The 27346-nt window shown below is 34.5% G+C and overlaps 1 protein-coding gene and 1 pseudogene across 2 annotated transcripts in view; one reads left to right on the forward strand and one right to left on the reverse strand.

Annotated features, from left to right (window-relative positions):
* The window catches only part of STT3B (STT3 oligosaccharyltransferase complex catalytic subunit B), a 98299-nt gene that overhangs the window by 41863 nt on the left and 29090 nt on the right, over window positions 1-27346 (forward strand). The window contains exons 2-5 of the mRNA XM_082724167.1: window positions 511-619; window positions 3946-4233; window positions 22217-22282; window positions 23995-24094. Coding sequence (XP_082580293.1) covers window positions 511-619; window positions 3946-4233; window positions 22217-22282; window positions 23995-24094 — 563 coding nt within the window. The remainder of the gene's footprint in view (window positions 1-510; window positions 620-3945; window positions 4234-22216; window positions 22283-23994; window positions 24095-27346) is intronic.
* LOC309861385 (single-stranded DNA-binding protein 2 pseudogene) lies at window positions 5984-7219 on the reverse strand (annotated as a pseudogene). Its single transcript has one exon. The product of its transcript is annotated as a single-stranded DNA-binding protein 2 pseudogene (transcript).

Raw genomic sequence — 27346 nt, forward strand, 5'->3', positions numbered from 1 at the left:
TCTTATAGTTCATTTATACTTCATTTTACACATCTTATGGTTCTAGTGCTATTATAGTTTATTCTTTATTCCTATAATTTTTAGGGTTGTAGGATTGGAGGCAATCACGTCAAGTGTGCTCCTTTCATTTTGATAATGTCTTATCTTAGTGGTTCTTAATCTTTTGAGAATCATTGACTTGGACTATGTGGTGAATTGTGTACCCTTACCTTTTTTTGTTCAAATGCATACCTGTTTACCACCACTTGTACTTTAAACAATGCCCAAATGTTAATTCGAGCATTATTAATTTTGTTGGTGTGGCTTTTTTGAGGGGGAGGTCTTTGTTTTTGGTTTTATATAAGTTGTATAAGCCTAATCCTTGGAGAATAATGCCAATTTCTATGAAAGAAATATGTATGTAGCCTTAGATTAAATATAAAGATATTTACGTTTATAATAGAAAGATAGGACTATTTCTTTCTAGTGTGCAAACTTTCATAACATTTCCTTTTTTCCTCTTTCCTCTAGGTTTAACTATAGATCAACACATCATCTTGCATCTCATGGGTTCTATGAATTTTTAAATTGGTTTGATGAAAGAGCATGGTATCCACTAGGAAGAATAGTAGGTGGTACTGTAAGTATATCTGCAGTTATTTATGTTACTCATCACAGTTATGTTAATCATAAGTTTTATAGTTATTTGAGTAAATTATTAGTTGCTAAGGTGATGGAGATTCTTGAAACCTTTGTAGAGTTGACTAATTCAATTTTCTGGGGCTGTTTAGTATTTAATATACTAAATCTCTTCTTGACACTCCCTTCTTCTCCCCCACCCCTTTCCCTGCACTTGTTTGAGTTATCTCACACTACCCATTATTTTTGGCAAGTGGAGTCTGGGAGGAGACATTTCTTATCACAGTACATCTCAGGGTTATTTGTGGTTTTGTTTTGTTCAGTAGCAACTTCATTGAAAACAATACTTTCTGGAAGAAAGTAGACATTTAGAAGATAATTTTTATTTATTTATTTTGGAGGGAGTAGAGGGGGTAGACAAAAAGGGGGAGAGAGAATTTTAAGCAGGCTCCATGCCCAGTGCAGAGTCCAAAGCCTGGCTCGGTGTCACAGCCCTGAGACCGTGACCTGAGAGGAAGTCAGGAGTCAGACATTTAATGGACTTAGCCACCTGGGCACCCCCAGATAATTTTTAAGTTTTAGGTTCTAAAGCTGCCCTAAGTTACTTTAGGTAATTGAGTACTGATCATAACTCATGGGGAGCTATTATATTCACAATATGACATAAGGGAAATATTTTTATGATCTGGAATGTAAGGAGAATGTTGAAGAGAAAGTACAAGATATCTTTTTTCTTTTTTTAAAGATTTTATTTATTTATTTGACAGAGAGAGAGAGATCACAAGTAGGCGGAGAGGCAGGCAGAGAGAGAGGGAAGCAGGCTCCCTGCTGAGCAGAGAGCCCTATCCCAGGACCCTGAGATTATGACCTGAGCTGAAGGCAGAGGCTTAACCCACTGAGCCACCCAGAGCCCCAAGAAAGTACAAGATATCTTTGGGGAAATATGTGTTTAGTCTTATTTTTTTCTTGATACTTTGTCAAAGGTTTATCAGTTTTATTAGATCTCTAAACCAAAGAAACTGACTTTATTGATTATCTTTATTATGTGTTTGTCTTTTATTATATTAATTTCAATTTATTTCCTTCCTTCCATTTTCTTGAGTTTATTTTGATGTTTTCCTGACTTCTTAATATAGTATGCTCAATAACTGTTCTTTGTTATTAATCTATTTATTTTAAAGCTATAAATTTCCCACTAATCCCTATTTTAGCTACATTTATAATGCCTAAGTTTTGATATGTAATACTTTTTTTTTAAAGATTTTTATTTATTTATTTGACAGAGATCACAAGTAGAGAGAGAGGCAGGCAGAGAGAGGTGGAAGCAGGCTCCCCGCGGAGAGAGCCGGATGTGGTTTGAACCCAGGACCCTGAGATCATGACCTGAGCTGAAGGCAGAGGCTTTAACCCACTGAGCCACCCAAGCACCTCCATATCCTAGTACTTTTATTTTCATTCAAATTGAAATTTATTTCAATTTCCATTATCATTCCTGCTGCTTCATGGATTATTTAGAATTGTGTTTAACTTTTAAACATAGGAGGACTTCCTAGTTCTCTTTTTTTGCTTTATACTTATGGTTAGAGAACAAATTCTGTAGTTTCAGTCCTTAGAAATTTATTGAGACTTGGCTTGAATTTGAAATTTATTGAGACTTGATTGGGGTGTAGCATATAGCCACATTTTATAAAATGTTCCCTCTCTGGAAAGAATATGTTCTCCATGATAGTAAAATGTTGTTTCTAATCTGGGGGCATTTTCTTATCCTTGATGTAAACAGAGATACAGAAACAAGGAGAGGAGTCATGGTCTCCAGGGCAAATTAGAAAGGTATTGAGTGATAAGAGACATTGTGGTAGATAGCTATTATCTGCACTTCATTGTGCTCACCTTGTTATGTACCTGATTGTAATATTTGATGACTATAATTTATTTCTGGTGTTTATAACTTTTTATTTTGAATTCTTCCTTACTGGGGGTTTGTTTTCTGAGACTCCTGGTGTCCTAGTATTTACGACCACTTCTATAAAAATCTTTTTCATTTGCTTTCACTAGAGCCCATAGGGGTTTCACTGGTTCTTGGACAGTTTTCAGAGGTTATTATTTCTTAACTTGAAGTTTCTCACACCTGAAGTTGTTATAAATGTGGAGCCCATATTCACAAATGTATTGAATGAGTTTTTCTCATTTTGTTTCTATTCAAAGCTTTGGAAGTAAGGCATAAAGTTTCTTACTACTTTCCTTGTGGATGGTTATAATCTGTCTAGTTTCATAAACAGGCCCTGGATTTGTGCTGGGAATTAGGCATTTTCTCTGATCCCTGTATTGAACAGTAACCCTACCAACCTCCAGTCCCTAAGGTGTGTATCCGGCCTGGAGTGGTTAAGTGACATAAAAAGTATGTGAAATAGTGTTAAGTATGAAGGAGAAAAAGCAAGGGAAAGGTCTAAAGACCATAGGGAGTTTGTAGTCTTAAATAGTATAGCTGGGAAAGGAAATTTATAACTTTTTTTGTAGTTCTGTGATGGAGAAAGGAAAGAATCTTTTAGGATTTAGATAAGGATGGAAATGTAATTACACATTTTAATCACCTGTGAATAGCTCAAAACTAATATCCTACTTGTTTTTCTCTGAATCCTCCTAATGTTTCTTCTTCCTCTTTTAGGATGAGGGTAAGGAGTGTAACTGTTAACTGGCCTCTTCTATTTTATTATTATTCTCTTCCATCCTTAAGTACCTTCAGTGGTATAAAAATATTCAACCTTCCAAGAGGCCCAAAATATTTCTTTGAATTCATCAGCTGACTAGGTTTTTTCTTCCTAGCTAGAGTTGTTTACATCCCAAATCTTGCTTTGAAAGGAGGGAAGATACATATGTAATATTGCACATACTTATCTTTTTTTTTTTTTCTCATTCCCTTACATATATAAAAGTGTGGGCAAAAAAATGTTAAAACCCCAAACTTAAGAGCAAGTTAGACGAAGACCCTGTTGTATAGTGACAAAAGAGTTCGTAGAATTAACAAGAAACTTGCCTACAGTTTTCCATTTCTAAACATTTTCATTTTTAATGATGCATTCTGTCTGATCTTCTTTTATTTAAATATCTATTGCTTCATATATGAGCTTTTCCTTTGTATCCAATATAAAAGAAGGTTTAATTTTGTAGTTTAGGAGAGTGGTGAAGAAGGCAAACTGTTTTGAGACCTTATCCTCAAACTTTTTACTGTAAAAAAAAAAAAAAAGTGAAAAAATAAAAGAACTCATGCTAGTGTTTTGAGCTACCTTATTTTATATGTAATTAAATTTTCCATTTTTATCTTCCTAGGTTTACCCAGGGTTGATGATAACAGCTGGCCTTATACATTGGATTTTAAATACATTGAACATAACTGTTCATATAAGAGATGTATGTGTGTTCCTTGCACCGACTTTTAGCGGCCTTACATCTATATCTACTTTCCTGCTTACCAGAGAACTTTGGAACCAAGGAGCAGGACTTTTAGCTGCTTGTTTTATTGCTATTGTACCAGGTTATATTTCTCGGTCAGTAGCTGGCTCCTTTGATAATGAAGGCATTGCTATTTTTGCACTTCAGTTCACATACTACTTGTGGGTAAGTTACAATGTTTTACTTCCATTTAATATTCATGAACTTTGTATGGAGATGCTGTAGGTTGTACATATTTTTCCTTTATCAATTATAGTTCCCATTCAGGGATCTGTTACTGTTCATAGTAAACTTAATAATGAATAAAATTATAAAATGTCATGTACTGCTCCTGTGCGCACTCTCCCTCTCCCTGCTGCCCATGTGTATATGATCCATTTACAACAATTCTGTTATACCTGTTTCATAGATGATGATAATGTATCCTGACTTTATATGCCATAACTCCAAAAATGAGGCTATCAAAAAGCCACCTAGCGATTTTGTTTGTTTCTTTTTGAGTGGGGAAAAGGGTCAAAGATACTTAGGAAAGTTGAAATGTGATTTAATGGCTTGGGATTTTGAGTTCTTTTTCAAAACTAGCATCATTTTCCTGTTGCCAAGTTATTTCTTCCCAATCTATATACCTTTTATTGTCTTTTTGTATTATTAGCTAGTGCTTCCAGCATGATGTTCAAAAGGAATGGTGAGAGGGGACATCCTTGCTTTGTTCTTGATCTTAGTGAGAATGCTTTGAGGCTCTCAACATTCAGTATGATGTTAGCTGTAGATTTTTGGTAGATAGTTATCAACTTGAGAAAGCTCCACTCTATTATTAGCTTGTTGATAGATTTTATCAGGAGTGGATGGATTGTGTCAAGTGTTTTTTCTGTATTTATTGGTAATCCCCCCCCCTTTTTTTATGTGATACATTAATTAATTTTCAGATGTTAAACCCGCTTTTCATACCAGAGATAAATCTCACTTGGTCATGACCTAATTTTTATAATACATTGCTGGATTTGATTTGCTTTTATTTTGTTGAGGATTTTTACATTTATGTTCATAATATATATTGGTCTGTAGTTCTTTTACAATGCCTTTGCCTGGTTTTGATATTAGGGTAATACTGGTCTCATAGAATGAATTAGGAAAGTATTCATTTCTATTTTCTGAAAGATTATAGAGAATTGGTATAATTTCTTCCTTAAATGTTTGGTAGAATTTACCAGTGAACCCATCTTGGCCTGGTGCTTTCTGTTTTGGAAGGTTATTATTAATTATGGGGTAAATTTATTTAATAGATATAGGTTTGTTTAGATTGTCTCGTCTGAGTTTTGGAAGATTTTGTCTTAAAAGGATTTGGTCCATTTCATTTAGGTTATCAGATTTGTGGACATAAGGTTCCTAGTGTTGCCTTATTATCCTTTTAATAAACTGTCCATGGGATCTGTAGTAATATTACTTCTTTCATTTCTAATAGTAATTTATGTCCTCTTTCTTTTCTTTGTCTAGAGTCTAATTAATTTTGTTGATCTTCCAAAGAACCAGTTTTTCTTTTCATCAATTTATCTCTATTATTTTCAGTTTTATTGATTTTCTTTGTAATTCTTTTTTTTTTTTTTTTTCAGGGAGGGGCAGGAGCAACTTTTAATAATTAAAATGTAAATGTGAAAAAAAGGATGGAATAAAAGTCCCTACTTATTTCTACTTAAGATGTCATGTAATAATATTTTACAATGTCCTGTGGGCCAATGTATGTATGTGCATATGTCCATATAACATACACATATGCAATACATTCTTTTTCCCACACATACACATACACAGATAATTATTTGCAGTTCAGTTTAGGGCAATTCTAATATGCCGCTCTGTACAGTTGTTTGAATCACGTTTGGACCCGCTTTCTTCAAAAAATAGGGGAGAGAGCAGGAAATAAAAAGGTTGGTTTGGTGTGACTGAGATTCCTTTGTTTAACTGTACACTGTGATGAATAATTTTCTTCCGTAGTAGTTCTGTGAAGGGCTGACTCACTGTGGTTTTCATGAGGAGACTTGGTAATGGATCACACACTCATTGTCATGCTAGGGGAGTAACTCTCACTCTGAAAAGGATTTAAGAAATTTCCCCCCATTTCGCCATCATCCCTTGGAGTGCCAGGTTGATTACTTAGGCTCATATTATTGGGAGAATTCTTGGAAATACTGTCCATATCTCCTGAACCTAAAGAGCCATTCATGTGATGTGACTCCATTCCTCCTAATCCACCCATGGGACCATCTGACCTGGGGCCCATTGGAAAATTAGGCCTGTTAGGTCCAGGAGGTACTGCATTCATTTAAGTATACATGTTGTCTCCAGAGTTGGTTGAATCTGCTGGACTAGGCATGATGGGTGTTCCTGGTGGCCCTCCACCTCCTGGAGGACCTACGTAATTCCCAGGAGATGCTGAAGAGTATGGTATTGAATTGGCATTTGTTGGGTTTGGCCAAGGTCTACCACCACCTGGACCCATGTTCATTCCAGGCATTCCGGGGCCACCTAAAGCATTCAGGGGGGGTCTCATTGCACCTCCATAGTTCTGTGGTCCTAAGGGCACCATTCCTCTTGGAGGAGTCATTCTCTGCATTGGCCCACCCATATTTGGATGCCCTTGTTGTCGAGTTGGGTCCATTCCACTTGGAAGTAATGGCTGACTTCCTGGGACACCTCCAAGTGCCTGGTTAGGTATTCTCAACGGGGGCCTTGGACCTCCAGGATACCGAGGTGACATAAAAGGCTGAAAGAACCCTGGTGGTACAGGACCTACTGGCATGCCATCTCCTGGGGGAATGTTTCCTAGCACTGGACTAGGAGCTGCTGCAGCACTATAATCATGGAAGGCTTTTGCTTCAGCAGCTCCCAGTCCAGTGAATGTTCACATGTTTCCCGTCTTTCTGGAGCTGCACAGTAGAGATCCCAAAATACACACCACCAAGAATGTAAGAATCCTGGTGGTTCCCCCAATGTGATGTTTTTTTCCCATCTTATCTCTGATAAAAATGTTTGGGCCGATTTCTGAGCTCCTACATGGAGCAGATATTCATATACGTAGAGTGCTAACTTCTCCCGGGCCTGGCTGTCGGATGGGACGGCGCTGCTGTTACTCTTGCCTTTGCCGTACATGCTTGTGCCCTGTAATTCTTTTTTCTTCTACTTCGCTTAGATTTAAATTGTCCTCTTTTTTTTTTTTCTTCTAGTTTCCTAAGGTAGAAACTTAGGTTACTAATTTAGATCCTTCTTTTTTAATATATGCATTCAGTGCTATAAATTTCCCTATAAGCACTACTTTTTCTGTATGGCACAAATTTTAATAAATTGTGTTTTTATTTTTATTTAGGTAATGTTTTTAATCTTTTCTTGGGAATTAATCTTTGACCTGTGTGTTATTTAGAAGTATGTTCTTTGATCCCAGTTTTTAGTTATCTTTCTGTTACTAATATTTTGGTTTGATTCCTTTGTGAGCTAAGAATGCACATTATTTGACTTCAATTCTTTAAATTTGTTCAGATGTTATTTTATGGCCGAGAATGTGGTATATTTTGATGAATGTTCCATGTATGTGGCCTTGAGAAGAATGTATTATTTTCCTGGTTGTGGATGAAGTAGTTTGTAGATCCAGGATACCTAGTGTTTGGATGATTTTGAGTTCACCTACTCATTATCTAGCTGTTGCTTCTTTCTGCTTCTGAGAGAGAGGTTTTGAAGTCTCCAAAGATGGTAGATTCATCTATTTCTCCTTGCATTTCGATCAATTTTTTCCTTGCTTAATTTGATGCTCTGTTGTTAGTTGTATAGACTTTAAGGGTTGTTATTTCTTCTTGGAGAAATTAATCCCTTTGTCATTATGTATAATTATGTAATGCCTTTCTTATCCCTGATAACTTTACTTGCTTTGAAGTCTGATCTGAAATTAATATAGCTACTCCTGCTTTCTTTCAATTAGTGTTAGCATGGTGTATATATATTTTTGCCATCTATTCATTTTTAATCTTTATGTATCTTTATGTTTAAACTAGGTTTCTTGCAGACAACAAAAATTTGGGTCTTGTTTTTTGATCCATCCTGTCAATTTGTTTTTTAATGGGTACATTTAGACTATTGGCATGCAAAGTGGTTATTGATATTGTTGGATTAATATTTATACTATATGTCTTCCTGTTTTCTTTTTGTTACCCTGCTCTTTGTTTCTTTTTTTGCCCTTCACTCTTTCTATGCCTCTTATAGTTTTAAGTGAACATTTTATAGGATTCTATTTTCTCTCCTTTCTTAGCTTGTCAGTTTTTGTTTTGTTTTTTACTGTTTTAGTGGTTGTCCTAGAGTTTGCAGCATACATTTACAACTATTCCAAGTCACCTTTCAAAGAACACTGTACCATTTCACAGGTAGTGTACTTTATAATAACAAAATAATCCTAATTCCTTCGTCTTATTCCCTGTATCATTGCTGTCATTCGTTTCATGCATATGTAATCATATATATTTATGATTAGCATGCATAATAGAATACGTAGTGGGTATTATTTTAAAAAAACTTATGTGTTAGATCAATTAGGAATAAATAGTTGTGGTTTTTCAAGATTTTATTAGAGAGAGAGAGAGATAGCATGAGCAATGGGGAGAGGCAGAGGGAGAAGAAGAAGCAGACTCCCCACTGAGCAGGGAGGCGGATGATGGGCTCCATCTCAGGGTCCTGGGATCAGGATGAACGCAGATGCATTAACCAGCTGAGCCAGCACCCGGACACCCTGAAGTAGTTTTTATTTTTTAACTTATTCCATCTTCAGTGCTCTTCCTTTCTTTATGCAGATCTCAGTTTTCTGATCTGTGTTATTTTCTTCTAAGAACTTTTAATGTTTATTGCAAGGCAGGCGTACAGTCAACAAATTCTCTCAATTTTTGTCTGTCTGTAAAAGTCCTTATTTCTCCTTAAATTTTGAAGGATAATTTCACAGGGTACAGAATTCTGGGTTGGTGTTTTTCTCTCTCAGTACTGATTCTGTTCTATTCTTACTTGCTTGGTTGGTTTCTGACTAGGCGTCATGTAATTTTTGTCCCTCTAGGTAATGTGTCTTCTGGCTTTTTTCAGAATTTTTTAAAATTTTCTGTAATTTGACAGAGATGTGCCTGGTACAGGGTAGTTGGATTTTGGGCCTTTTTTCTTTAGTGCTTGAGTTTCCTGGATCTCTGGTTTGGTGTCTGACATTAGTTTGGGGAATTCTCTGTCATTATTGTTTCAAATACTCTATTCATTCTTTCTTTTCCTGATGTACTAGGTAAAAGGAATAGTGATGAATAAGAGTTAAGGGGTATGGAAAGGGAAAGCATTCTGTACTTGTATGATTAGGTCTGAGTCTTTTAGTAAGTAGGATTGTGAACTTTGTGTGTTGCCCTCCTCCCCTCTGCTTTACTTAAGTAGGTAGGGTTGGCTGGAGCTGACTGGAGTTGGATATTTCCCCTCCCCCACATAAGTTCTCCAAGGACAGGCCTTGTTAAGAACAGAATGTTCAGATGTATTTCATAATGGTTCCTTTCCTTTCCTTGTACTGGAAAGGGGATTTGTTTCTTATATTTACTTGAAGAACCTGATGGAGCTCCTGGAGGCAAACCCCACAGAATTTTGGGGGCCTTTGTACGAATGGGTTCACTCTGAACTTTTTAAGTTTCCACACTGAGCTTCCAGCCTTTCCTCAGACAGTTCAGGTTTTCCTATGTGCTGTGTCTCCCACTGTTTCCCATATCAGTTCCATTGATGTGACACTGTGTTTGCATGATATCTCTAATCTTGAGGGCAGCAATTTGTCCTTTTTCATTTTCTCACAAATCCAGGAAGAGTTGTTGATTTTTCAGTCTGTTCAGGTTTTTACTTTCTGTTAGGATAGAATGATTCCTTATATTTGGAACCAGAAACCAGAAGTATGTTGCCAAATTACCTAAACTTAATGTTCTTTTTAACACTTAAAAGAATGTTACTTAATACTGGCTTCAACTTAAAGCTTGCGTTTGTTTTTTATTTTACGTGTAGCCTCTGCTCATACTCTTTCAGTGTTGAAAACGGCCAAAAATTTTACATGTGAATACTTTTTTATGTGTTAAGTATATTTTTAGGTATCTAGGTGAATGGAAACATTATTTTTCTCTTTAATAATTACATCTTTTAAAATTACTTAGCTTTTGGAAATGTTTACTTTGAAATTTCAGGGGAGAATGTTTTAGTCAACAATGTAGATGGTTGCTTGATTCCAAATTTCAGAAGAAAACACCCATGGAGATGAATATGATGACAAGCAGTAGGATGCTGCTAATGCTGCTATATTCATCCAAAACTGTTTAAAAACATAGTCTTAATTTTGTGCATAAGAGGAAAAAACACTAAATTTGGAACATCTGTTTGAGGCCTTTTAACATATAATCTTTACAATTTTCAAAGTATGTATGAATGTTGATAGATCTTTATAATATAAAGCCAAGTGGAAAAATAAGTTGAGGTGCAGTATGTACAGTATGATATCTTTATTTAAATTTTAAACAGTACAAATCATACCATATGCTGTGAGTAAAAATATAGCGTATATATCCATCATGTACATCAACTTCATGGTAGTGGTTGTTCTCAATATAGTGTGAGTAAGTGATTTTTGAGGAAGGAGTTTTAAGGGATGTTCAACTATGTTAAAATTTTTAATACAATCCTCTGAAGCAAATAAGTATTCTCATTTAGAAGTCTGTTCTTTATACTTCTATATATTTGAAACATTTTATAATTTAAAAAATAATACATCCTGGAGTGCCTGGGTGGCATAATTGGTTAAGCTTCTGACTCTTGGTTTTGGCTCAGGTGGTGATCTTTAGGATGTGGGATTGACCCCTGCATCGGGCTCTGCACTCATTGTAGAGTTAGCTTAAGAATCTCTTTCCTTCTACCCCTCCCCTCACCACGTGCACCCTCTCTCTCTCTCAAATACATTAATCTTAAAAAAAAGAAAAAATAATATATCCTATTTGTTAGAAATTTGGAAACAGAAAAATAATGTACAGAAACCATCACCCAGATATTATTACCATTTGCATTTTATCACTTCTTTAATTTCTTTATATTTTTAAGAAACACAGAAGTGAAAAGAAAAACACAAAAGTGGTATTGTCAGTATAGCTTTATATTTTATTTTTTAATTTTTTGGAGAGAGCATGTGCATGCAGAGGTTGGGAGGGGCAGAGGGAGAGAGAATCTTGAGCAGGTTCCACACCCAGTGCAGAGCCTGACATGGGACTTGATCTCACTACCGACCCTGAAATTATGACTTGAGTCGAAATCCAGAGTCAGTTGCTCAACCAACTGAGCCACCCACGTGCCATTGTATTTCTTAGTTTTTTGCTTTTTGTTGTTTTTTAACATATCATGAGTCTGAACCATAGCAAGCGTGCCTTAGCTGGTATCTTAATTACCTTTCAAAATTTTAAGAATTTAACTTTTGAAAATTGAGACAAAACTCATAAAACAAAAAAATCACTATTTCATCCATTTTAAAGTAACTTATAGTTAGTGTTTTTTCATATCTTTTACTTATTTACAGAATACTTTATTACCCCGGAAGAAACTCTGTATTTTCCCAATTCCCCCTTCCCTCCATCAATTTAATTTCTGCCCCTATAAACTTAACCAGTTCTAGATTTTTCATATAAGTAAAACCCACGTAAAATATGTGACCTTTTATATATAGCTTCCATTTACTTAGCATTATCATTCATGTTGCTCACATGTGTCAATAATTCATTCCTTTTAATGGCTGAATGATGCATTTTATTTTATTTTATTTTAAGCCATCAGTTGTTGGGACAGTTGAGTTGTTCTCACATATTGATTATTATGAATAATGGTGCTAACAACATTGTGTACAAGTTTTTGTGTGGATGTATGTTTTCATTTCTCTTTAGTACATATCGAAGAGTAGAATTGTTTGGTTCACATGGTAACTCTGTGTAACTTTTTGAGAAACCTGAAGACTGTTTCCCTCAGTGGTTGTACCATGTGCAGAGCATTCCTACCAACAATTTAGGAAGGTTATAATTTCTCTAAATCCTTGCCAATACTTTTTTCTGTGTTTGTGTGTTTTTAATATATCCCCTATTGGTATGAGGTCGTAACTCTTGTTTTTATTATGGTAAAATACACATAAAATTTAACCGCTTATAAGTACCTTAAATACATTCACCACTATTACTATCCATCTCTGTAACTTTTCACCTTAGGAAACTTTAAACTATAATCCATTAAACAGTAACTCCCCGTTCTTCCCACCCCTGTCTGGGACAATCACCATTCTACTTTTGGTCTCTTTCATTTTGATTACCCTGAGTATCTCACATAAGTGCAATCATACAGTTTTTGTCTTTTTGTCATTGGCTTATTTCACTTAGCGTAATATCATGTCCTCAAGGTTCATACATGTTGTAAGCATATGTCAGAATTTCCTTCCTTTTTAAGGCAGAATAACATTCTACTTTGTTTAGATACCACATTTTGTTTATCCATTCATCAGTTGATGGACACATGGGTTGCTTTTATATCTTAACAATTGGGAATGACGTTGCTATGAACATAGGTGTACAGATATCTGTGAGATACTGTTTGCATTTCTTTGCAGTACCTACCCAGAAGTTCAATGCCAGATCATGTGATAATGCTGCTTTCTATTTTTTTAAGAACTACCTTTCTGTTCTCCATAGCCACTGTATCAATTTACATTCCCATCAGCAGTACACCAGGGTTCCAGTTTTTCTCACATCCTTATCAACACCTGTTATTTTCTTTTTCTAATTCCTTTTTTTTTTTTTTTTTTGATAGTAGCTATTTTAAGGGGTATGAGATAGTATCTCATTGTAGTTTTGGTTTGCACTTTCCTGGTACCTAATGATGTTGAGCATCTTTGCTTGTGGTTATTTGTATATCTGGAGAAATGTTTATTCAAGTCCTTTGCCCATTTTTGAATCAGATTTTTCTTGTTGCTGTTGATCAGTTTTAGGAGTTCTCTATATATTCTCAATATGAATCCATTATTAGATACATCACTTCTGAATATTTTCTCTCATTCCATGAGTTGCCTTTTTATTATATTGTCTTGACAGTTTATAATTTTCCATGAAGTCCAATTTGTGTGTCTTGTCTTTTGCTGCTTTGCTTTTGGTGTCTTATCTGAGAAATCATTGCAAATTTAATGTGATGAAGCTTTTTGCCCTATGTTTTCTTATAGGAGTTTTAGGTCTTACATTTAGATCTTTTTGAGTCAATCTTATATATAGTGTTAGGTAAGGGCTCAACTTCATTATTTTGCACAGATGTCCAGCTTTCCCAGCACCATTTATTGAAGATTATCCTTTCCCCATTGAATGGTCTTGGCACCCTGGTTGAAAATCAGGAAGTATGTTTTCTCTAGCTTGAACTTTTTTCAAGATATTTTTGGTTATCAGGGGTCTTTTGAGATGCTGTATGAATTATGGAATGGGTTTTTTACTTCTGCAAAAAACATCATTGGGATTTTGAATCTGAGTACATCAACTTTGTAGATCACTTTGAGCAGTATTGTTATCTTAATACTGTCTTTCAATTCATGAATGAACATGGGCTGTGTCCATTTATGTCTTTAATTTTGTATAGCAGTGTTCTAGAGTTTTCATTGTTAGAAGTCTTTTATTGTTAATTTGTAAGATTCTTATTCTTGATGCTATTGAAATTGAATTTTTTCAGTAATTTCCTTTTCAGATTGTTCATTGTTGGTATAGAAATACAACTGCTATTTGTATATTGACTTTGTATCCTGCTTACTTAGCCAAATTCATTTATCGGGTCTGACTGCTTGTGTATGTGTGTAATCTAAGATTTTCTACATATAAAATCATATTGTGTGCAAATAGGAATCATTTCACTTCTTTCTAATTTGGATGCCTTTTCTTGTCTTGACTGCTCTGACTAAAACTTCAAGTACAGTTGACCGTTGAACAACACAGGTTTGAATTGTGCGGATTCACTTATGTGGATTTTTTTTTTTTCCAAGAGATACAGTACAGCATATAAATGTATTTTCCTTGTTATTTTTAAAATACTTTTTTGGCTTTATTGTAAGAATACATTGTAAAAACATGTAACATATTAAAGTATGTGTCAATCAGCTGATTATGTTCGGGGTAAGGTTCCAGTCCATGGTAGACTGTAGTAGTTAAGTTTTTTAGGATCAAAAGTTGTATGCAAATTTGCAACTGTATGGGGATCAGTGCCCCTAACCCCCCTGCATTGTTCAAGGGCCAACTGTACTATGTTGACTGGAAGTGCAAAAGTGGGCCTTGTCCTCCTGATCTTTCAGGAAAAACTTCAGCCTTTCAGCATTATGTTTGCTGTGGACTTTTCCATAAATGGCTCTTATGTTTTATGTTGTATATTAACAAAATGTTATTAAGTGTGTATTAACACATTTTGTATATTGATATTTTAAAAAATATTTTTCAAGATTTAGAGTACGTGTGCACAAGTGCTTGTTGGGGGATGGGCAGAGGGAGAGAATCTTCAGGAAGACTCCCCACTGAGCAGAGTCCAGTGTGGCCCAGTCCCACCACCCATAAGATCATGAGATCAGTTGCTCAATGGACTAAGCCACCCAGATGCCCCTTAAAATATTTTTTTATATATATTTCTCAGTTGGACCAAGGTATTCTTCTGGTACATGCCTTAGGAATGTTTCAAAATACAGTATTCCTCAAGTCTTTGCATGTTTAAACGTGTTTTTCTATACTCATACTTGACATTCTTACTGCTGAATTTGTTTTTTAGTATTCTGTTGAGGATTTTTGCATCAGTGTTCATAGGTGATAACTGTTCAGTAGGTTTACTTGTAGTGTTTTTCTTTGGCCATTTACATTTAAAGTGCTTCCTGATAAAGATCTTATTTCTATCATTTTGCTATTTATTTTTTACATGCCTACTAGCATCTCTGTCCCTAATTACTGTCTTTTGTGGGGTGTTTTTTTTTTTTTTTTTTGTAGTGAAATGTTTAAATGTCTTTTTCATTTCCTTTTGCTATATATTATATTGCTGTTTTCTTTGTGGTTACCATGGGAATTACATTTATCATTCTAATATTATAATACTCTTATTTCAATTTATACTAGCTTGTCTTCAGTAGCATATAAAAAATCTCCTTACAACTCTCTTCCTACCCCTTTTGTCACAAAATTAGATTTTTATACATTGTGTGTGCAAAGACATAAACTAAGAATTCTTTTAGTTGTATTAGTCTCCTAAAGTATGTAGAAAAATAAATTTGGAATTACAATTCAAAGTTAACACTTTTATACACTAATAATTTTTGTTAGGACATTTAGGGTCCTTTGTATTTCCATATGAATTTTGCATCAGGTTCTCCATTACAGTATTCTTTTTAAGTGGCTTAATTTTGTTTTATTAATTCAACAGATACTTTTGTAGAACAGTGTGGAACCGGTGCTGTTTTATATGTTGATTATACCGAGTTAAATGAAGTTGATGAGCTGGTAGGGGCAATTATGAGTATCCTATTGCTTTTAAGAATGATAGTGTGAGGGACACCTGGGTGGCTCAGTGGGTTAAGCCACTGCCTTCCGCTCAGGTCATGATCCCAGGGTCCTGGGAGCCTGCTTCTCTATCTCTCCCTGCTTGTGTGTTCTCTATCTCTCTTTCTCTCTGACAAATAAATAATTAAATAAAATCTTAAAGAGAAAACAAGAATGATAATGTGACAGAATGATAAAGCATACTCACTAAGGAGTATGCGAGGTTTTCCTTTGTTCTGTTTTTTCAAGCAACATATTTAAAATAGGTTTAAAGTAGAAGCAGCTCCAGTATTTGAAATGAGTTGGTTAGGAGTTCTTACATAAGAACTCATTTTCTTACTTGGGGCAAATTGTTTTACTCTCATTCACTTTTCTTACAAATAAAATATAAAAAACGTTTTAGTTACATTTAGTTACAGAGTTTATTAATTACATTTATGTCAAATTCGATCTTTATCAATTGAAAGTAAACAGAATAACAGCTCTGACTACTGTGAGAAGTTTTTTGGTAACCAAATGACATGAAGTTGAAAACATTTTATGTCTAATCTCTAAAATGTAAATGTAAGTTGTCTACTCATTCTTCATTTGGTATGTTTTTTTTTAAACTGCTTAATGTCTCTTACAAGTTTTGTCAGAATTTTTTAAAGGAAGTACTCTGTTTTCAAAGCACCATTTCCAAACATTTTTGAATATGCTCTTAGATTCGTGTCCTAATAGTTTCTAAATTTTTTTTTTTTTTTTTTTTGTGGTCAGGATCAAGTACTTAAGAGTAGAGTCTTTGGAGCCAAACTGCCATGGTTTGGTTTCCTCTTTCCTGGATTTAAGTTCTTATCACTAGGAGTTACACCCCTATGTTTATTAAATCAGCTATAAAATGGAAATAATAATAGCATCTACGTTATATGGTTTAAATGAGTTAATGTGTAAAGCATTACACGGTAATTGATGAGTACGTTTGTTTTTACCTCTGTGTTAGCACTCACCAACAACAGAGCTGATGCAGATGAAATAGTACTGGGAACAGTACATATTGTTGCCTCCTATAGAATTTTTTTTTTTAATGGTTTTATCCTCTGCCTTTATAGTCAGTCCTCTCCTTAATCCATATTTCTTGCAACCGCAGATCTGATTTCTATCTACATATTTTTGGGAGTTTGTTTTCCATAATGCCAAATTGTAGAAACATGCAGTAAAAGGTGGTTCTTTATGCATGGCTTACTTCACTTAGCATAAGACTTTTGAGAGTCATCCATGTTTTTGCATTTGTTAGTAGTTTGTTGCTTTTTATTGCTAAGTAGTATGGGTGTACTATATGGTTATACTGTTGCTTATTTTTCCCAATTTTTGGCATTTATGATGTAGTAGCTATAAGTATTTGCATACAGTTCTGCATATGAGCATATATTAGTATTCCTTTTGGACCGATGCCTAGGTGTGTGGGGGGTTGCTGGTTTGTAATATAAGTACATGTTTAATTTTATAAACAGCTGCCAAAACAGTTTTCCAGAGTGGCTGTGTTATTTTTCATTCCTTCCACCAAAGTATGAGGCATTGCATTTACTCTGCTTTTACCAGCATGTTATATGTTCAGATTTTTAAATTTCAGACATTCGAGTAGGTATGTAGTGGTATCTCATGGTTTTAATTTGCTTTTCTCCAGTGAGTAACATTGAGCATCTTTTCATGTGCTTATTTCGCATTCTGATTTTTCTTTGAAATGTCTCTTCAGACCTTTTGCCTGTGTTTTGCTTGGGTTGTTTTTTTTATTATTGAGTTATAAGAGTTCTTTATATATTTTGGAAACAAGTTTTCTATCAGATGTATGTTTTGTAAACATTTGTTCCCAGTCTGTAGCTTGTCATTTTATTTTTTTTAACAATATCTTTCTAAGAACAGAAATTTTCTTGCCTCATTATACTGGTTGGAACCTCTAACAGTGCTCAGTAGAAGCAGTGAGAATTCTTTTATCCTTTCCTCCCTGATTTTAAAGGGAAAGCATTCAGACTTTAACCATTAAGTATGATGTTAGTTGTTTTTTATAGATGTCCTTTACCATAGCTTAAGGAAGTTTTCTTATATTTTCAATTTGAGACTATTTATCATGAATGGGTGTTAGATTTTGTCAGCTTTTTTGTATCTGTTGAGATGATCATATGTTTTTGTCCCTAATTATATTAATTCAACGTTTCTCTTTGATACTGTTGACATTTGGGGACAGGCAGTTATTTCTTATTTTGCTGAGTGTTTAGTATATCCCTTACATCCACACACTAGATGCCAGGAGTACTTTCTCCTTAGTCCACAATTGGGAACCACTGCGGTGATTTTTTGTTTTGTTTTGTTTTTTCCAGATGTTAAAACAGCCTTGAATTCATGGAATCAATTCCACTTGTTCATGATACACAATTCTTTTTTTCTTAATTGCTAGTTTTGTGTTGTTCATATTTTATTAAGAATTTTTTTTTCTGTTTCCATGAGGGATTATTAACATGTAGTTTTCTTTTCTTGTGATGTCTTTGTCTGGCTTTGGTTTTTTGTTTTTTTAATTTATTTTTTTAATTTATTTACTTGAGAGAAAGCTTGCACAAGAGCACAAGCATGGGGAGGGGCAGAAGGAGAGGGAGAAAAAGAGTTCAGTTCTGAGAGCTTGATCCCAGGACCCTGGGATCATGACCTGAGGTCAAGGCAGATGCTTAACTGACTGAGCTATCGAGGCTCCCCTGTCTGGCTTTGATCTCAGGGTTATACCGGGTTCTTAAAATAGTTAGGGAAGTGTTTCCTTCTTCTCTGTTTTCTGAAAGTATCTTTATAGGGTTGTATTGTGTCTTCCATAACTGTTGATTATTTTCACCCAGTGAAATCATCTGAACCTGGGAAGATTTTTATTTATATAATTCTGTTCTGATTTTGCTTCTTTATGAATAATTTGGTAAAATATTTCTTTTTGAAAGTTTTCATTTCATGTATATGACCTGATTCGTTGGCATAAATTATTCATCATATTCCTTTATAATTCTTTGAACTTCTGTACAGTCTTTAGTGATGTTACCTCTTTTATTCCTAGTATTCGTCATTTGTATCTTTTTTCTTGGTCAGTTTAGTTAAAAGTTTATTCACCTTCTGGTTTTGTTTCTTTTTCTCTGTATTTGCTTTTTATTTCATTGAATTCTTGACTTTCATTATTCTATTTTGTATTTGGTTTGCTCCTTTATAGCTTCTTAGTGTTGAAGTCAAGTTGTTTTAGCTATGTTTTTCTAATAGAAATTTAAATTATGCTTTTCATCATTGCTTTAGCTATACTCCATATATTTTAGTATGGTGTGTTCTCATTGTCATGTAGTTAAAGTATCTTTCTAATTCTTGATTCTTTGACCCATGGGTTCTTTAGAAGCATGTTTTTTAGTTTCCTAATATTTGGGAATTTCCCAAGCATTTTTTCCTCCTGATTTCTAGTTCCATTGTTGAAGAATTCTAATTCAGGAGTTTTAATATTAACATGTCAAAGACTGAGTTTAAAAAAAAAAAAAACCCTATCCAAACCTACCATCTCTTGGACTTCCTCTTCCCTCCTGATGGGTTGTAGTGCTGCAAGGTAGAAAACTAGGGAGTTCTCAACTTCTTTTTCTCTACTACTTTCTAATTCTAGTAGTTCATCAAAACATGTTCATTTAGCTTTGAACATAGCTACTCCTTTAGGTCTGCTTTCCTACCACTGTAAATTTGAACCTCAACACCCAGTCATATATACCATCCTCCCAACTTGTATTTCTGTTACCAACAGGTAATACAACAGGTTATAAGGACTTTATGCCACTCAGTGTCCATACTTACCAAAGGTCTCAGTCATATTGTGCTTTGACTTTAGTTCTTGCTTTTGTGTCTTACCTCTCCAGTTGGGTCATGACTTGAGTTATAATTTGTGTGTCCAGCATAGCCTTGCAGAGTTTTGTGTGTATTAGTAAATACAGCAGAATATGTTTGATTCTTTTTCTCATTCTCTCTCAGCCTACACAGTTGGTTTTAGGGTTTGAGTAATTTTAGGATATGAACTATACTTAGTATATTTTATAAGTATTTTTTGGTAACAGATTGTAGCAGAACTGGGCCCAGTCAGTCACAGTAGATCACATAAGGAGAGTTTTAGGAAAAAAAAGTATTAACTATGATAGAAGAGTAATACAGAAGGAAATGCTATATGATATGCTAGGGCTGAGGGAAGGTAGTCAAGGAAGGACAAACTTAGGATTCAGGTTTCATTAGAGAGAGTGTGGTTCTGCCCACTAGGTCCAGAGAAGTTTGATGGTTAGCCCAGCCTAGAGCTGCTTTGGAGCTGCCCTCTGGAGTGAGGCAGGAGTGGGGAGTTGGTGACCTGTAGCATCGTGTACAGTGGAAGTTTGGAAGTTTAGATACCATCAGGGGCAAGAAGCTGTGTTGAATAGGGCTTTTGGTTACCATGTCAAGAGGACTGCAGAAAAGTTATTACTAGACCAAGGCTGCAGAGTCATAAAGATAGTGTTCTGCTACATGTCCAGGGTCAGCACTACAAGATGTTCTCACACCCATACCACCAACACCAGCCTACACCTGAAATGATTGGAGAGCCTCTGCTACAGTGTTCCTTCAGCACCCTCTACCAAGAAACCTTAACATCATACTCACTTTGAAGGAGAAATACTTAGAAAGTATTCTGTTGTTTATCATAGAATATGTATTGAAGCATGCATTTGGAGCTAAGATGCAATAAAATAACTGACACATAAATATAAAGCACTGAATGGTCATTTGCAGGTTTTCCCTGCCAACATTTGTCTTCCCTACCTTCAAGTCACTGAATAGCCTTTTTTTCTCAGTCGCAAGGTAGAATCATTTTTTTTTTCTTTTTTATTGATCTACCTGCCATAGCCTTCTTGTCCCCGTTCTTGGGATTCCATTTTATTTCTGGAGCATCTCATCCTCTGAGAACACTATTTCTTCTAGTCTCCTCACTTAGAATTAGGCTTTTTTGGGACACCTGGGTGGCTCAGGTCATGATCCCAGGGTCCTGGGATCATCAAGCCCTGCGTCCTCAGGCTTTGTGCTCCTTCTGCCTACCACCACCACCCCCCCCCCCACCATGTTTGTTTTCTCTCTCCCTCAAATAAATAAAATCCTTAAAAAATAAAAGAATTAGGCCTTTCTGAACATTCTTTTCATTCCCATTTCCCTGGTAGCTGTTTTCCTTTCTAAAAATCATCTTTGGTCTCTCTAATTTGTCTCTTGGTCTCTGATTTTGGCATTAGCACTTGGTTCCATCTCACTTCTCCACTCTTTAGAGATTGACTATTATAGGAATAATTTCTAATCATCCCTGGAAATTTTTTTCACTTTTAAAATGTCAGTATTTTAATATACTACCTTCTCTATTCACATTTTAGCATAGATGAAACTAGTTTCAGTGGGGGAAAGGGGATGTGTTTTGTCATACATATACTACAATGTTGAATTCAAAGCAATCTTTCATTACTCTAATAGAAGTCAGCCTGATAATATATCTTTAAGCGCTGTAAACTAGGAATGTTTTCTCTTTCCTTCCTCTCCCCCTCCTTTCATTCCTCTCGGGGGTGTGTTTGCTTTACAGTTCCCCCAAAGATTACATGTTACCTGTAGCTTGTTTTAATGTACTAGCAGAGTCCTTTTAAACATAAATTCCTTGAAATCAGGTGTGTATGTATGTGTATATATATATATATATATTTTTTTTTTTTTTAAATAAAGATGACATTTTTGCTCTTGGCATAAGTATGTATTTAGAACTTGTGCTTTTGAAACTTAAAAGTCAGTTTTCTAAACCAAACCATTATTTTCAAAGGAGCATATAAACTTATCTGGGAATTATTTCTTTGGTTAGTTTTTTTAGACAGTAGAGATTTGTCATTTTTTTGAACCTTTCATTGATTGCAGGTTCTTTTTCTGATTCAGAGTCTTTGAGAATTTTCTGACATACCCTAGAAATTATTGTAGGACTGTCAATTTCTTGAGGATATAGATTATTATTTATTGCTTATTGTTCTTGCTTATGGTGTATGAAAATTCCTGATGATAGGTTTTCAAAAATGGATGCTCATATTTAGAATTGTATGTAAGATATATATGTTCAAATGATGAAAAATTACAGATTAAGGTGTTATGCCTAAGGAAACCAATCACATATAAAAATGTAGATTTGCTGAATAAATTTATTTAGTTAAAATCTCAATTTGTTGATACTAATCATTTTAAAATAGAAAGTAAAGCAAATAGAAAAATATGATATTTTTTTTCTTCTAAGGTGATTCTTTTTTCCTGAAAACTGCATAAGAACAACAGAAAAATCAGGGCTATTTATAAAATGTCTGACTCTTGCCCAGTGTTCTAAATACATATATTAAGTGGATCTGAATATCTGAATAACCATTGTACTTTCTTTAAATATATAACTTTAGCTATTTGTAGTACAAATGTACTAAATATTTAACTTTGTTTATTTAGCAGGAACATTTATAAACATTTGCCTGTTTGTGTTTTAGGTAAAATCTGTAAAAACTGGGTCAGTTTTTTGGACAATGTGCTGCTGCTTATCGTATTTCTATATGGTAAGATTTCAATTTGAAACTATATGAGGTCTAGCAAGTATTTGGCAATTAGACCAATTCTTCTCCGTCATCATTTTCTTCTCATTTAGACTAGTTCTCTACTTCCTTTCTCCTGAAATCTTTAGGATGCTTAATGCATTCCTATTTATTACTGCCATCCTCTTCCCTACCTCCGTCCTTGGGGTGTGTATGGACTTTGTTTTAGTGGGAGAGCTAATATTCAACCCCTCAAATATAATATTTGAAGCAAGAAAAACAAAAATTTTCCTTTTCAGATGTTTAACTTTTTCTAAATAATGGTCCTATTTTCTAGGAACTACCTGTGTACTTTTTACAATAGATTACTTAAGATTGGGAATCAAAATTACCTCTTCATTCTCCTGCCTTTTCTCCCACAGCATAGCCTATGTAGTTATCTTATGCTGAAAATTAGTGATAATTTTAGGTAAGCTTTTTTCCCGTTTTTAAACAAATATCATGGAATATATGCATCCAAATTATCCATGCCCCTTTTAAAATGGTTAAAGCCTAAGACATATTCTGTGCTGTTGTACCCATTCTCTTTGAAGCTTACATTTAAATTTTGAAGGTAATTTGAAATCCTTCAGTTAGGACCTGTGCTCAATCAGAGTAACATTGCTTTTGGTGCGAAATAGTATGGGACTGAAGCACTAAACTGGTATTCCTATATGCATTATACACTGAAGGTGGGTAGTTCATTACAAGTGGTCCTGAAACATTTTAGACAAGGGTAGCATTGTTACAATATATATGTTAACATTTCTTCTAATGTGACTTGGTAAAATGGTTCCTTTAAGCTTTTAATTATTAGTGCACACCTAAAATTTTTATCTTGACAAGAGCTTATTGCCTATTGAATGTACTCAGAAAAGTAATACTCTTGGTTGAGAATAAACCTTATCTTTAGAATCTTTATTAATTTAGACCAGAACAGGGATGGCTGGCTGACTCGGTAGAGCATGTGACTCTTGATCTCAGGGTTGTGGAGTTCAAGCCCCACTTTCCACACATAGCTTACTTTAAAAAACAAAAAATTAGACCAGAACATACTCAGTTATTCTGATTAAATAGAGTATTCTGATTTTATGATATATGCTAAATATTAAAATGGAATCTTGATTTGTAATCCATTAGTAGGAAGTAATTTCTACTCGAGGTAGCACTTTTATTTTGAGTATCTCAAAACATATCCAGATTATCTGAGTGTTCCTTGTAATTCGCTTGTTGGCTGGTGCTAACATTGATTGTTCTTATTCTCAGTCAAGCTTCTTGCAATGTAATTATCAAAATGGGGGAAGTAAGATCCTTTTTTTTTTCTTTTAAAAATTTATGATCTGTATCCAAAGAATCTTTACCCTCATGAAAAAGACTTTTTACTACCGATTGACAAATTACAGTGCTCTTAGTGTTCTTATTTAATTTGACCAAATAGTGTTCTTATTTAATTTAATTTCTCCAGTGAACATAGAATATCATGTTGGATTTATGGGATTGTGTTATTTTAATAATCAATAAAAATAAGTTGAAAAAGGTTTTTTTAAGTTATATAAATATTTTAAGCATATCTCAAAATTGTTAAGAATCGTATTTGTCTCTTCTTTATATATTTAGATTGTCATGACAAATAAAACTTACCTATTTTTTGAAGCAAACATCTTAAGTTATTTAACTTTGCATTTCTTAACTCCTAGGTCTCTGCTTGGGGTGGCTATGTGTTTATTATCAACCTTATTCCACTGCATGTATTTGTGTTGTTACTGATGCAGAGATATAGCAAGAGAGTTTACATAGGTAAGTGATTTGACTTTGAAATTTCGGGTTCTAAGAGATGTTTCATATACATTCTTTTCATTGAACAGCTATTTCTGTTTGGCCATATTACCCATAAGAAGGTAAAAATTATTTGGTGGGTTTTTGGTTTTTTTTGTTTTGTTTTGTTTTGTTTTGTTTTGTTTGTTTGTTTGCCTTTTTTGTATTGATAAGGTGGGTCAGCATTTTTACCCAGGTGCATTGCTACCAACTTTTCCTTGAGTTTTTCTTTTGTTTTTGTAGAAATTAGTCTACACATACTAAATTTAATATTAGTTAGCCCAGCCTTTTATTGGGGGGTGGGAATGGGCATTCTATAATGAAATCATTTACATATACATATTATTCAAATTTGGCTTAGTCACTATGAGAGTAGGTGACATACAAACAACAGAAATTTCTCACAGTTCTGGAGACTGGGAAGTCCCAAGATTAAGGTACCAGAAGGGTCACATTCTAGTGAGGGCTCCTTTGCTGGTTCATACTTGGTACCTTTTTGCTTTGTCCTTACATGGTAGAAAGGCTGAGCTAGTTCTCTGGACCACTTTTAAAAGGGTACTATTCCATGGAGCCCACAGTACCTTTATTACCTCCCAAAAGCTACCTCGTAATACCATCATTTTGGGCATTAGTTTTAAACTTAAGAATTTGGTTGGGGGACACACTGATTCAGATAGTAGCATAGACCGAACCTTTTTTCTATGAACTTGATTTTCTCTCTGGGGTTTAAAACATGTCTTCTGAATAAGATGCTTAGTAGATGTTGTCTCATATCTTCGAGCTCATTTTCTATGACAGACAGAACTTTTATATGTAGAATTAATCAGAAAAGTTGTGGTCTGAACCCAGTGTCCTAGTAAAATAATACAATTCCATTATGGTAATGCTGTTGGTAAGCAGTAGCACAAAGATAAAAATTTATTTACTTAATTAAAGGAAAAAATAGTAGTTTGGCATGATTAAAAACTTAATCATAGAGTTACCATATAAAAGTTTTAAACAGGAGCATTGTCCCAACTTCCCTTGAGTGTTAGCTCTAGGAACTAACTAAGGGTGAGAATTAAGAAACGATCTTGTATTTGATGGATAGGATTTCTCTGGTAACTTTACAAAAGTAAGTACACAATTAATACTGCTTTAGTTGGCTCTTGAAAATATTTCTTCTTTTCAGGGGGATGAAAAATACAGTAGTTTGGAGATACTATGTATGTGTGTGAAGTTAGATTAGTGAACGCCTCAGATAACTTGATGATATTCAAACTCTGTACCTCACCTTCCTTGTTCCTTAATCGCCTATTCCATTCATATAACTAAGAGTATATTAGGTGAGTTTTATGCTCTTTCATAGTTTACTTCAAAATGGATGGAAAGTGTTGGTATGGAACAATCAATTCTTTCTTTATCCTGAATGTATCACGATTTAAGTTCAATTTAACCTAATGATCCTGAAAAATAGGAAAGCATCATAAAGTATATACACAAGTTGTCCTCTCATTTTACCACATAACATTCTTTGTATTCTCTCTCCTTGTGAGCAGAAACATTTGGATAAAGAAATAGTGATTGACAAATGGCAAACTCATAACCATACATTTGATTGGGTTCTCAGTATCAAATTAAATGAAGTAAAAAATGAATCGTTTGAAATAATTATGAAAAATGGTTTTCCCTTTCAGTAAATTTTTTCCATATGTCTTTAGAATATGTTGGTAAGCCAGGAAAAACTCAAGTTTGTTCACATGTGGAAAGGGGAGCACATGGAAGATAATATGGTTGTATAGGGCAGGTGTGGCACAGGAATGGAGTGGACTGGGTAGGTAAGGGAAAAGAAAAGCCTCTACTACTTGAAATTTGGGTGGGGAAGAATTGTTGTATTAAGTTAAATTTATTTTGTTAAGAAATATTTTGGACTTGGTATATGTAGCTATATTGGAATGTGAATTATACAAAACTCTGTTACAAGTAGGATTGTGATGGTTTAACAAGAAAAAAGAACACCCACATCTTATTTTGCATTTATAGAAAGACTGGTTTGCAGGTATCACATAATAGCTAATGAGATGTAAAATTATTTAAACTTTGTAAAAATTTATTACACTTTTTATCAAAGAAATTACTAAAGATATGGAGACATATTTAGGGGTGTTCACTATGATGTTATTATCGTGATAATAGTTTAAATGCCCACAAGAGAAACTTTAATTTCTCTAGTGGGCATTTAAATTACACTTAAATTATAGTGTTGCCATATATGAAATATTATGGTACCATTAAAATTGGTATTTAATGATATAAGAAAATGTTAATAAAAACTAGACAGACAGCCAGGAGGACTACCTTGATATTTTTTTCTTCATACTTTTCTCTGATTCCAGATTTTCTCTAATGAACATGTACTAAAGTCATAATAAATGAGACTTGCTCTTTCATTTATAGAAATGTGAATTTTATCTCTGTTGGTTTATAAGGGTCTTATTAGACTAATAATTTAAGGAGAAGGAAGGAATTAATTTCTTAATATTGATAAATGATTTTTAAATGTCACTGAGGAGTTTGTTTACTGTCTGTTTTAGTGAAGTCATTTGGGTAAGGAGAATAACAGTCACATTTTTTGTAACAGAATTACTTTTTATATCCACAGTGTATTTTTATGGTAATATTTACTGGTGGAATCATCCTATAATGAGTTAAGTATTATAGACATACTACATACTTTAGTTCTGAACAAATTATTCTAGGATTGTAGAGTTTGTGAGTGAAGAAAGGTAATCCTGCTACTGAGTTCATTAAAATTAAAACCAGAAGGGCGCCTGGCTGGCTTGTTCCATGGAGCGTGTAACTCTTGACCTCGGGGTCGTGAATTCAAGCCCCACATTAGGGATAGGGCTTACTTTAAAAAAACAAAACAACAAAAAAAATTTTTTTAAAGACTTTATTTATTTGACAGAGCACAAGCAGAGGGAGCAGCAGGCAGAGGGACAAGAAGCAGGCTCCCCACTGAGCAGGGAGCCTGATGCGGGACTTGATCCCAGGACCCCAAGACCATGACCCAAGCCAAAGGCAGATGCTTAACCGTCTGAGCCACCCAGGTGCCCCCCCTCAATTTTTTCCCCCCTCAATTTCTTTGATTAAAAAGTAAAACCAGGGATGCCTGGTGGCTCACTTCATTGGGTCATGATCCCTGGGTCCTGGGATCGAGTCCTACATCAGGCTCCTTACATGGGGTCTGCTTCT

This window comes from Mustela nivalis, assembly GCF_964662115.1.
Source record: "Mustela nivalis genome assembly, chromosome: 1".
Classification (NCBI taxonomy): domain Eukaryota; kingdom Metazoa; phylum Chordata; class Mammalia; order Carnivora; family Mustelidae; genus Mustela; species Mustela nivalis.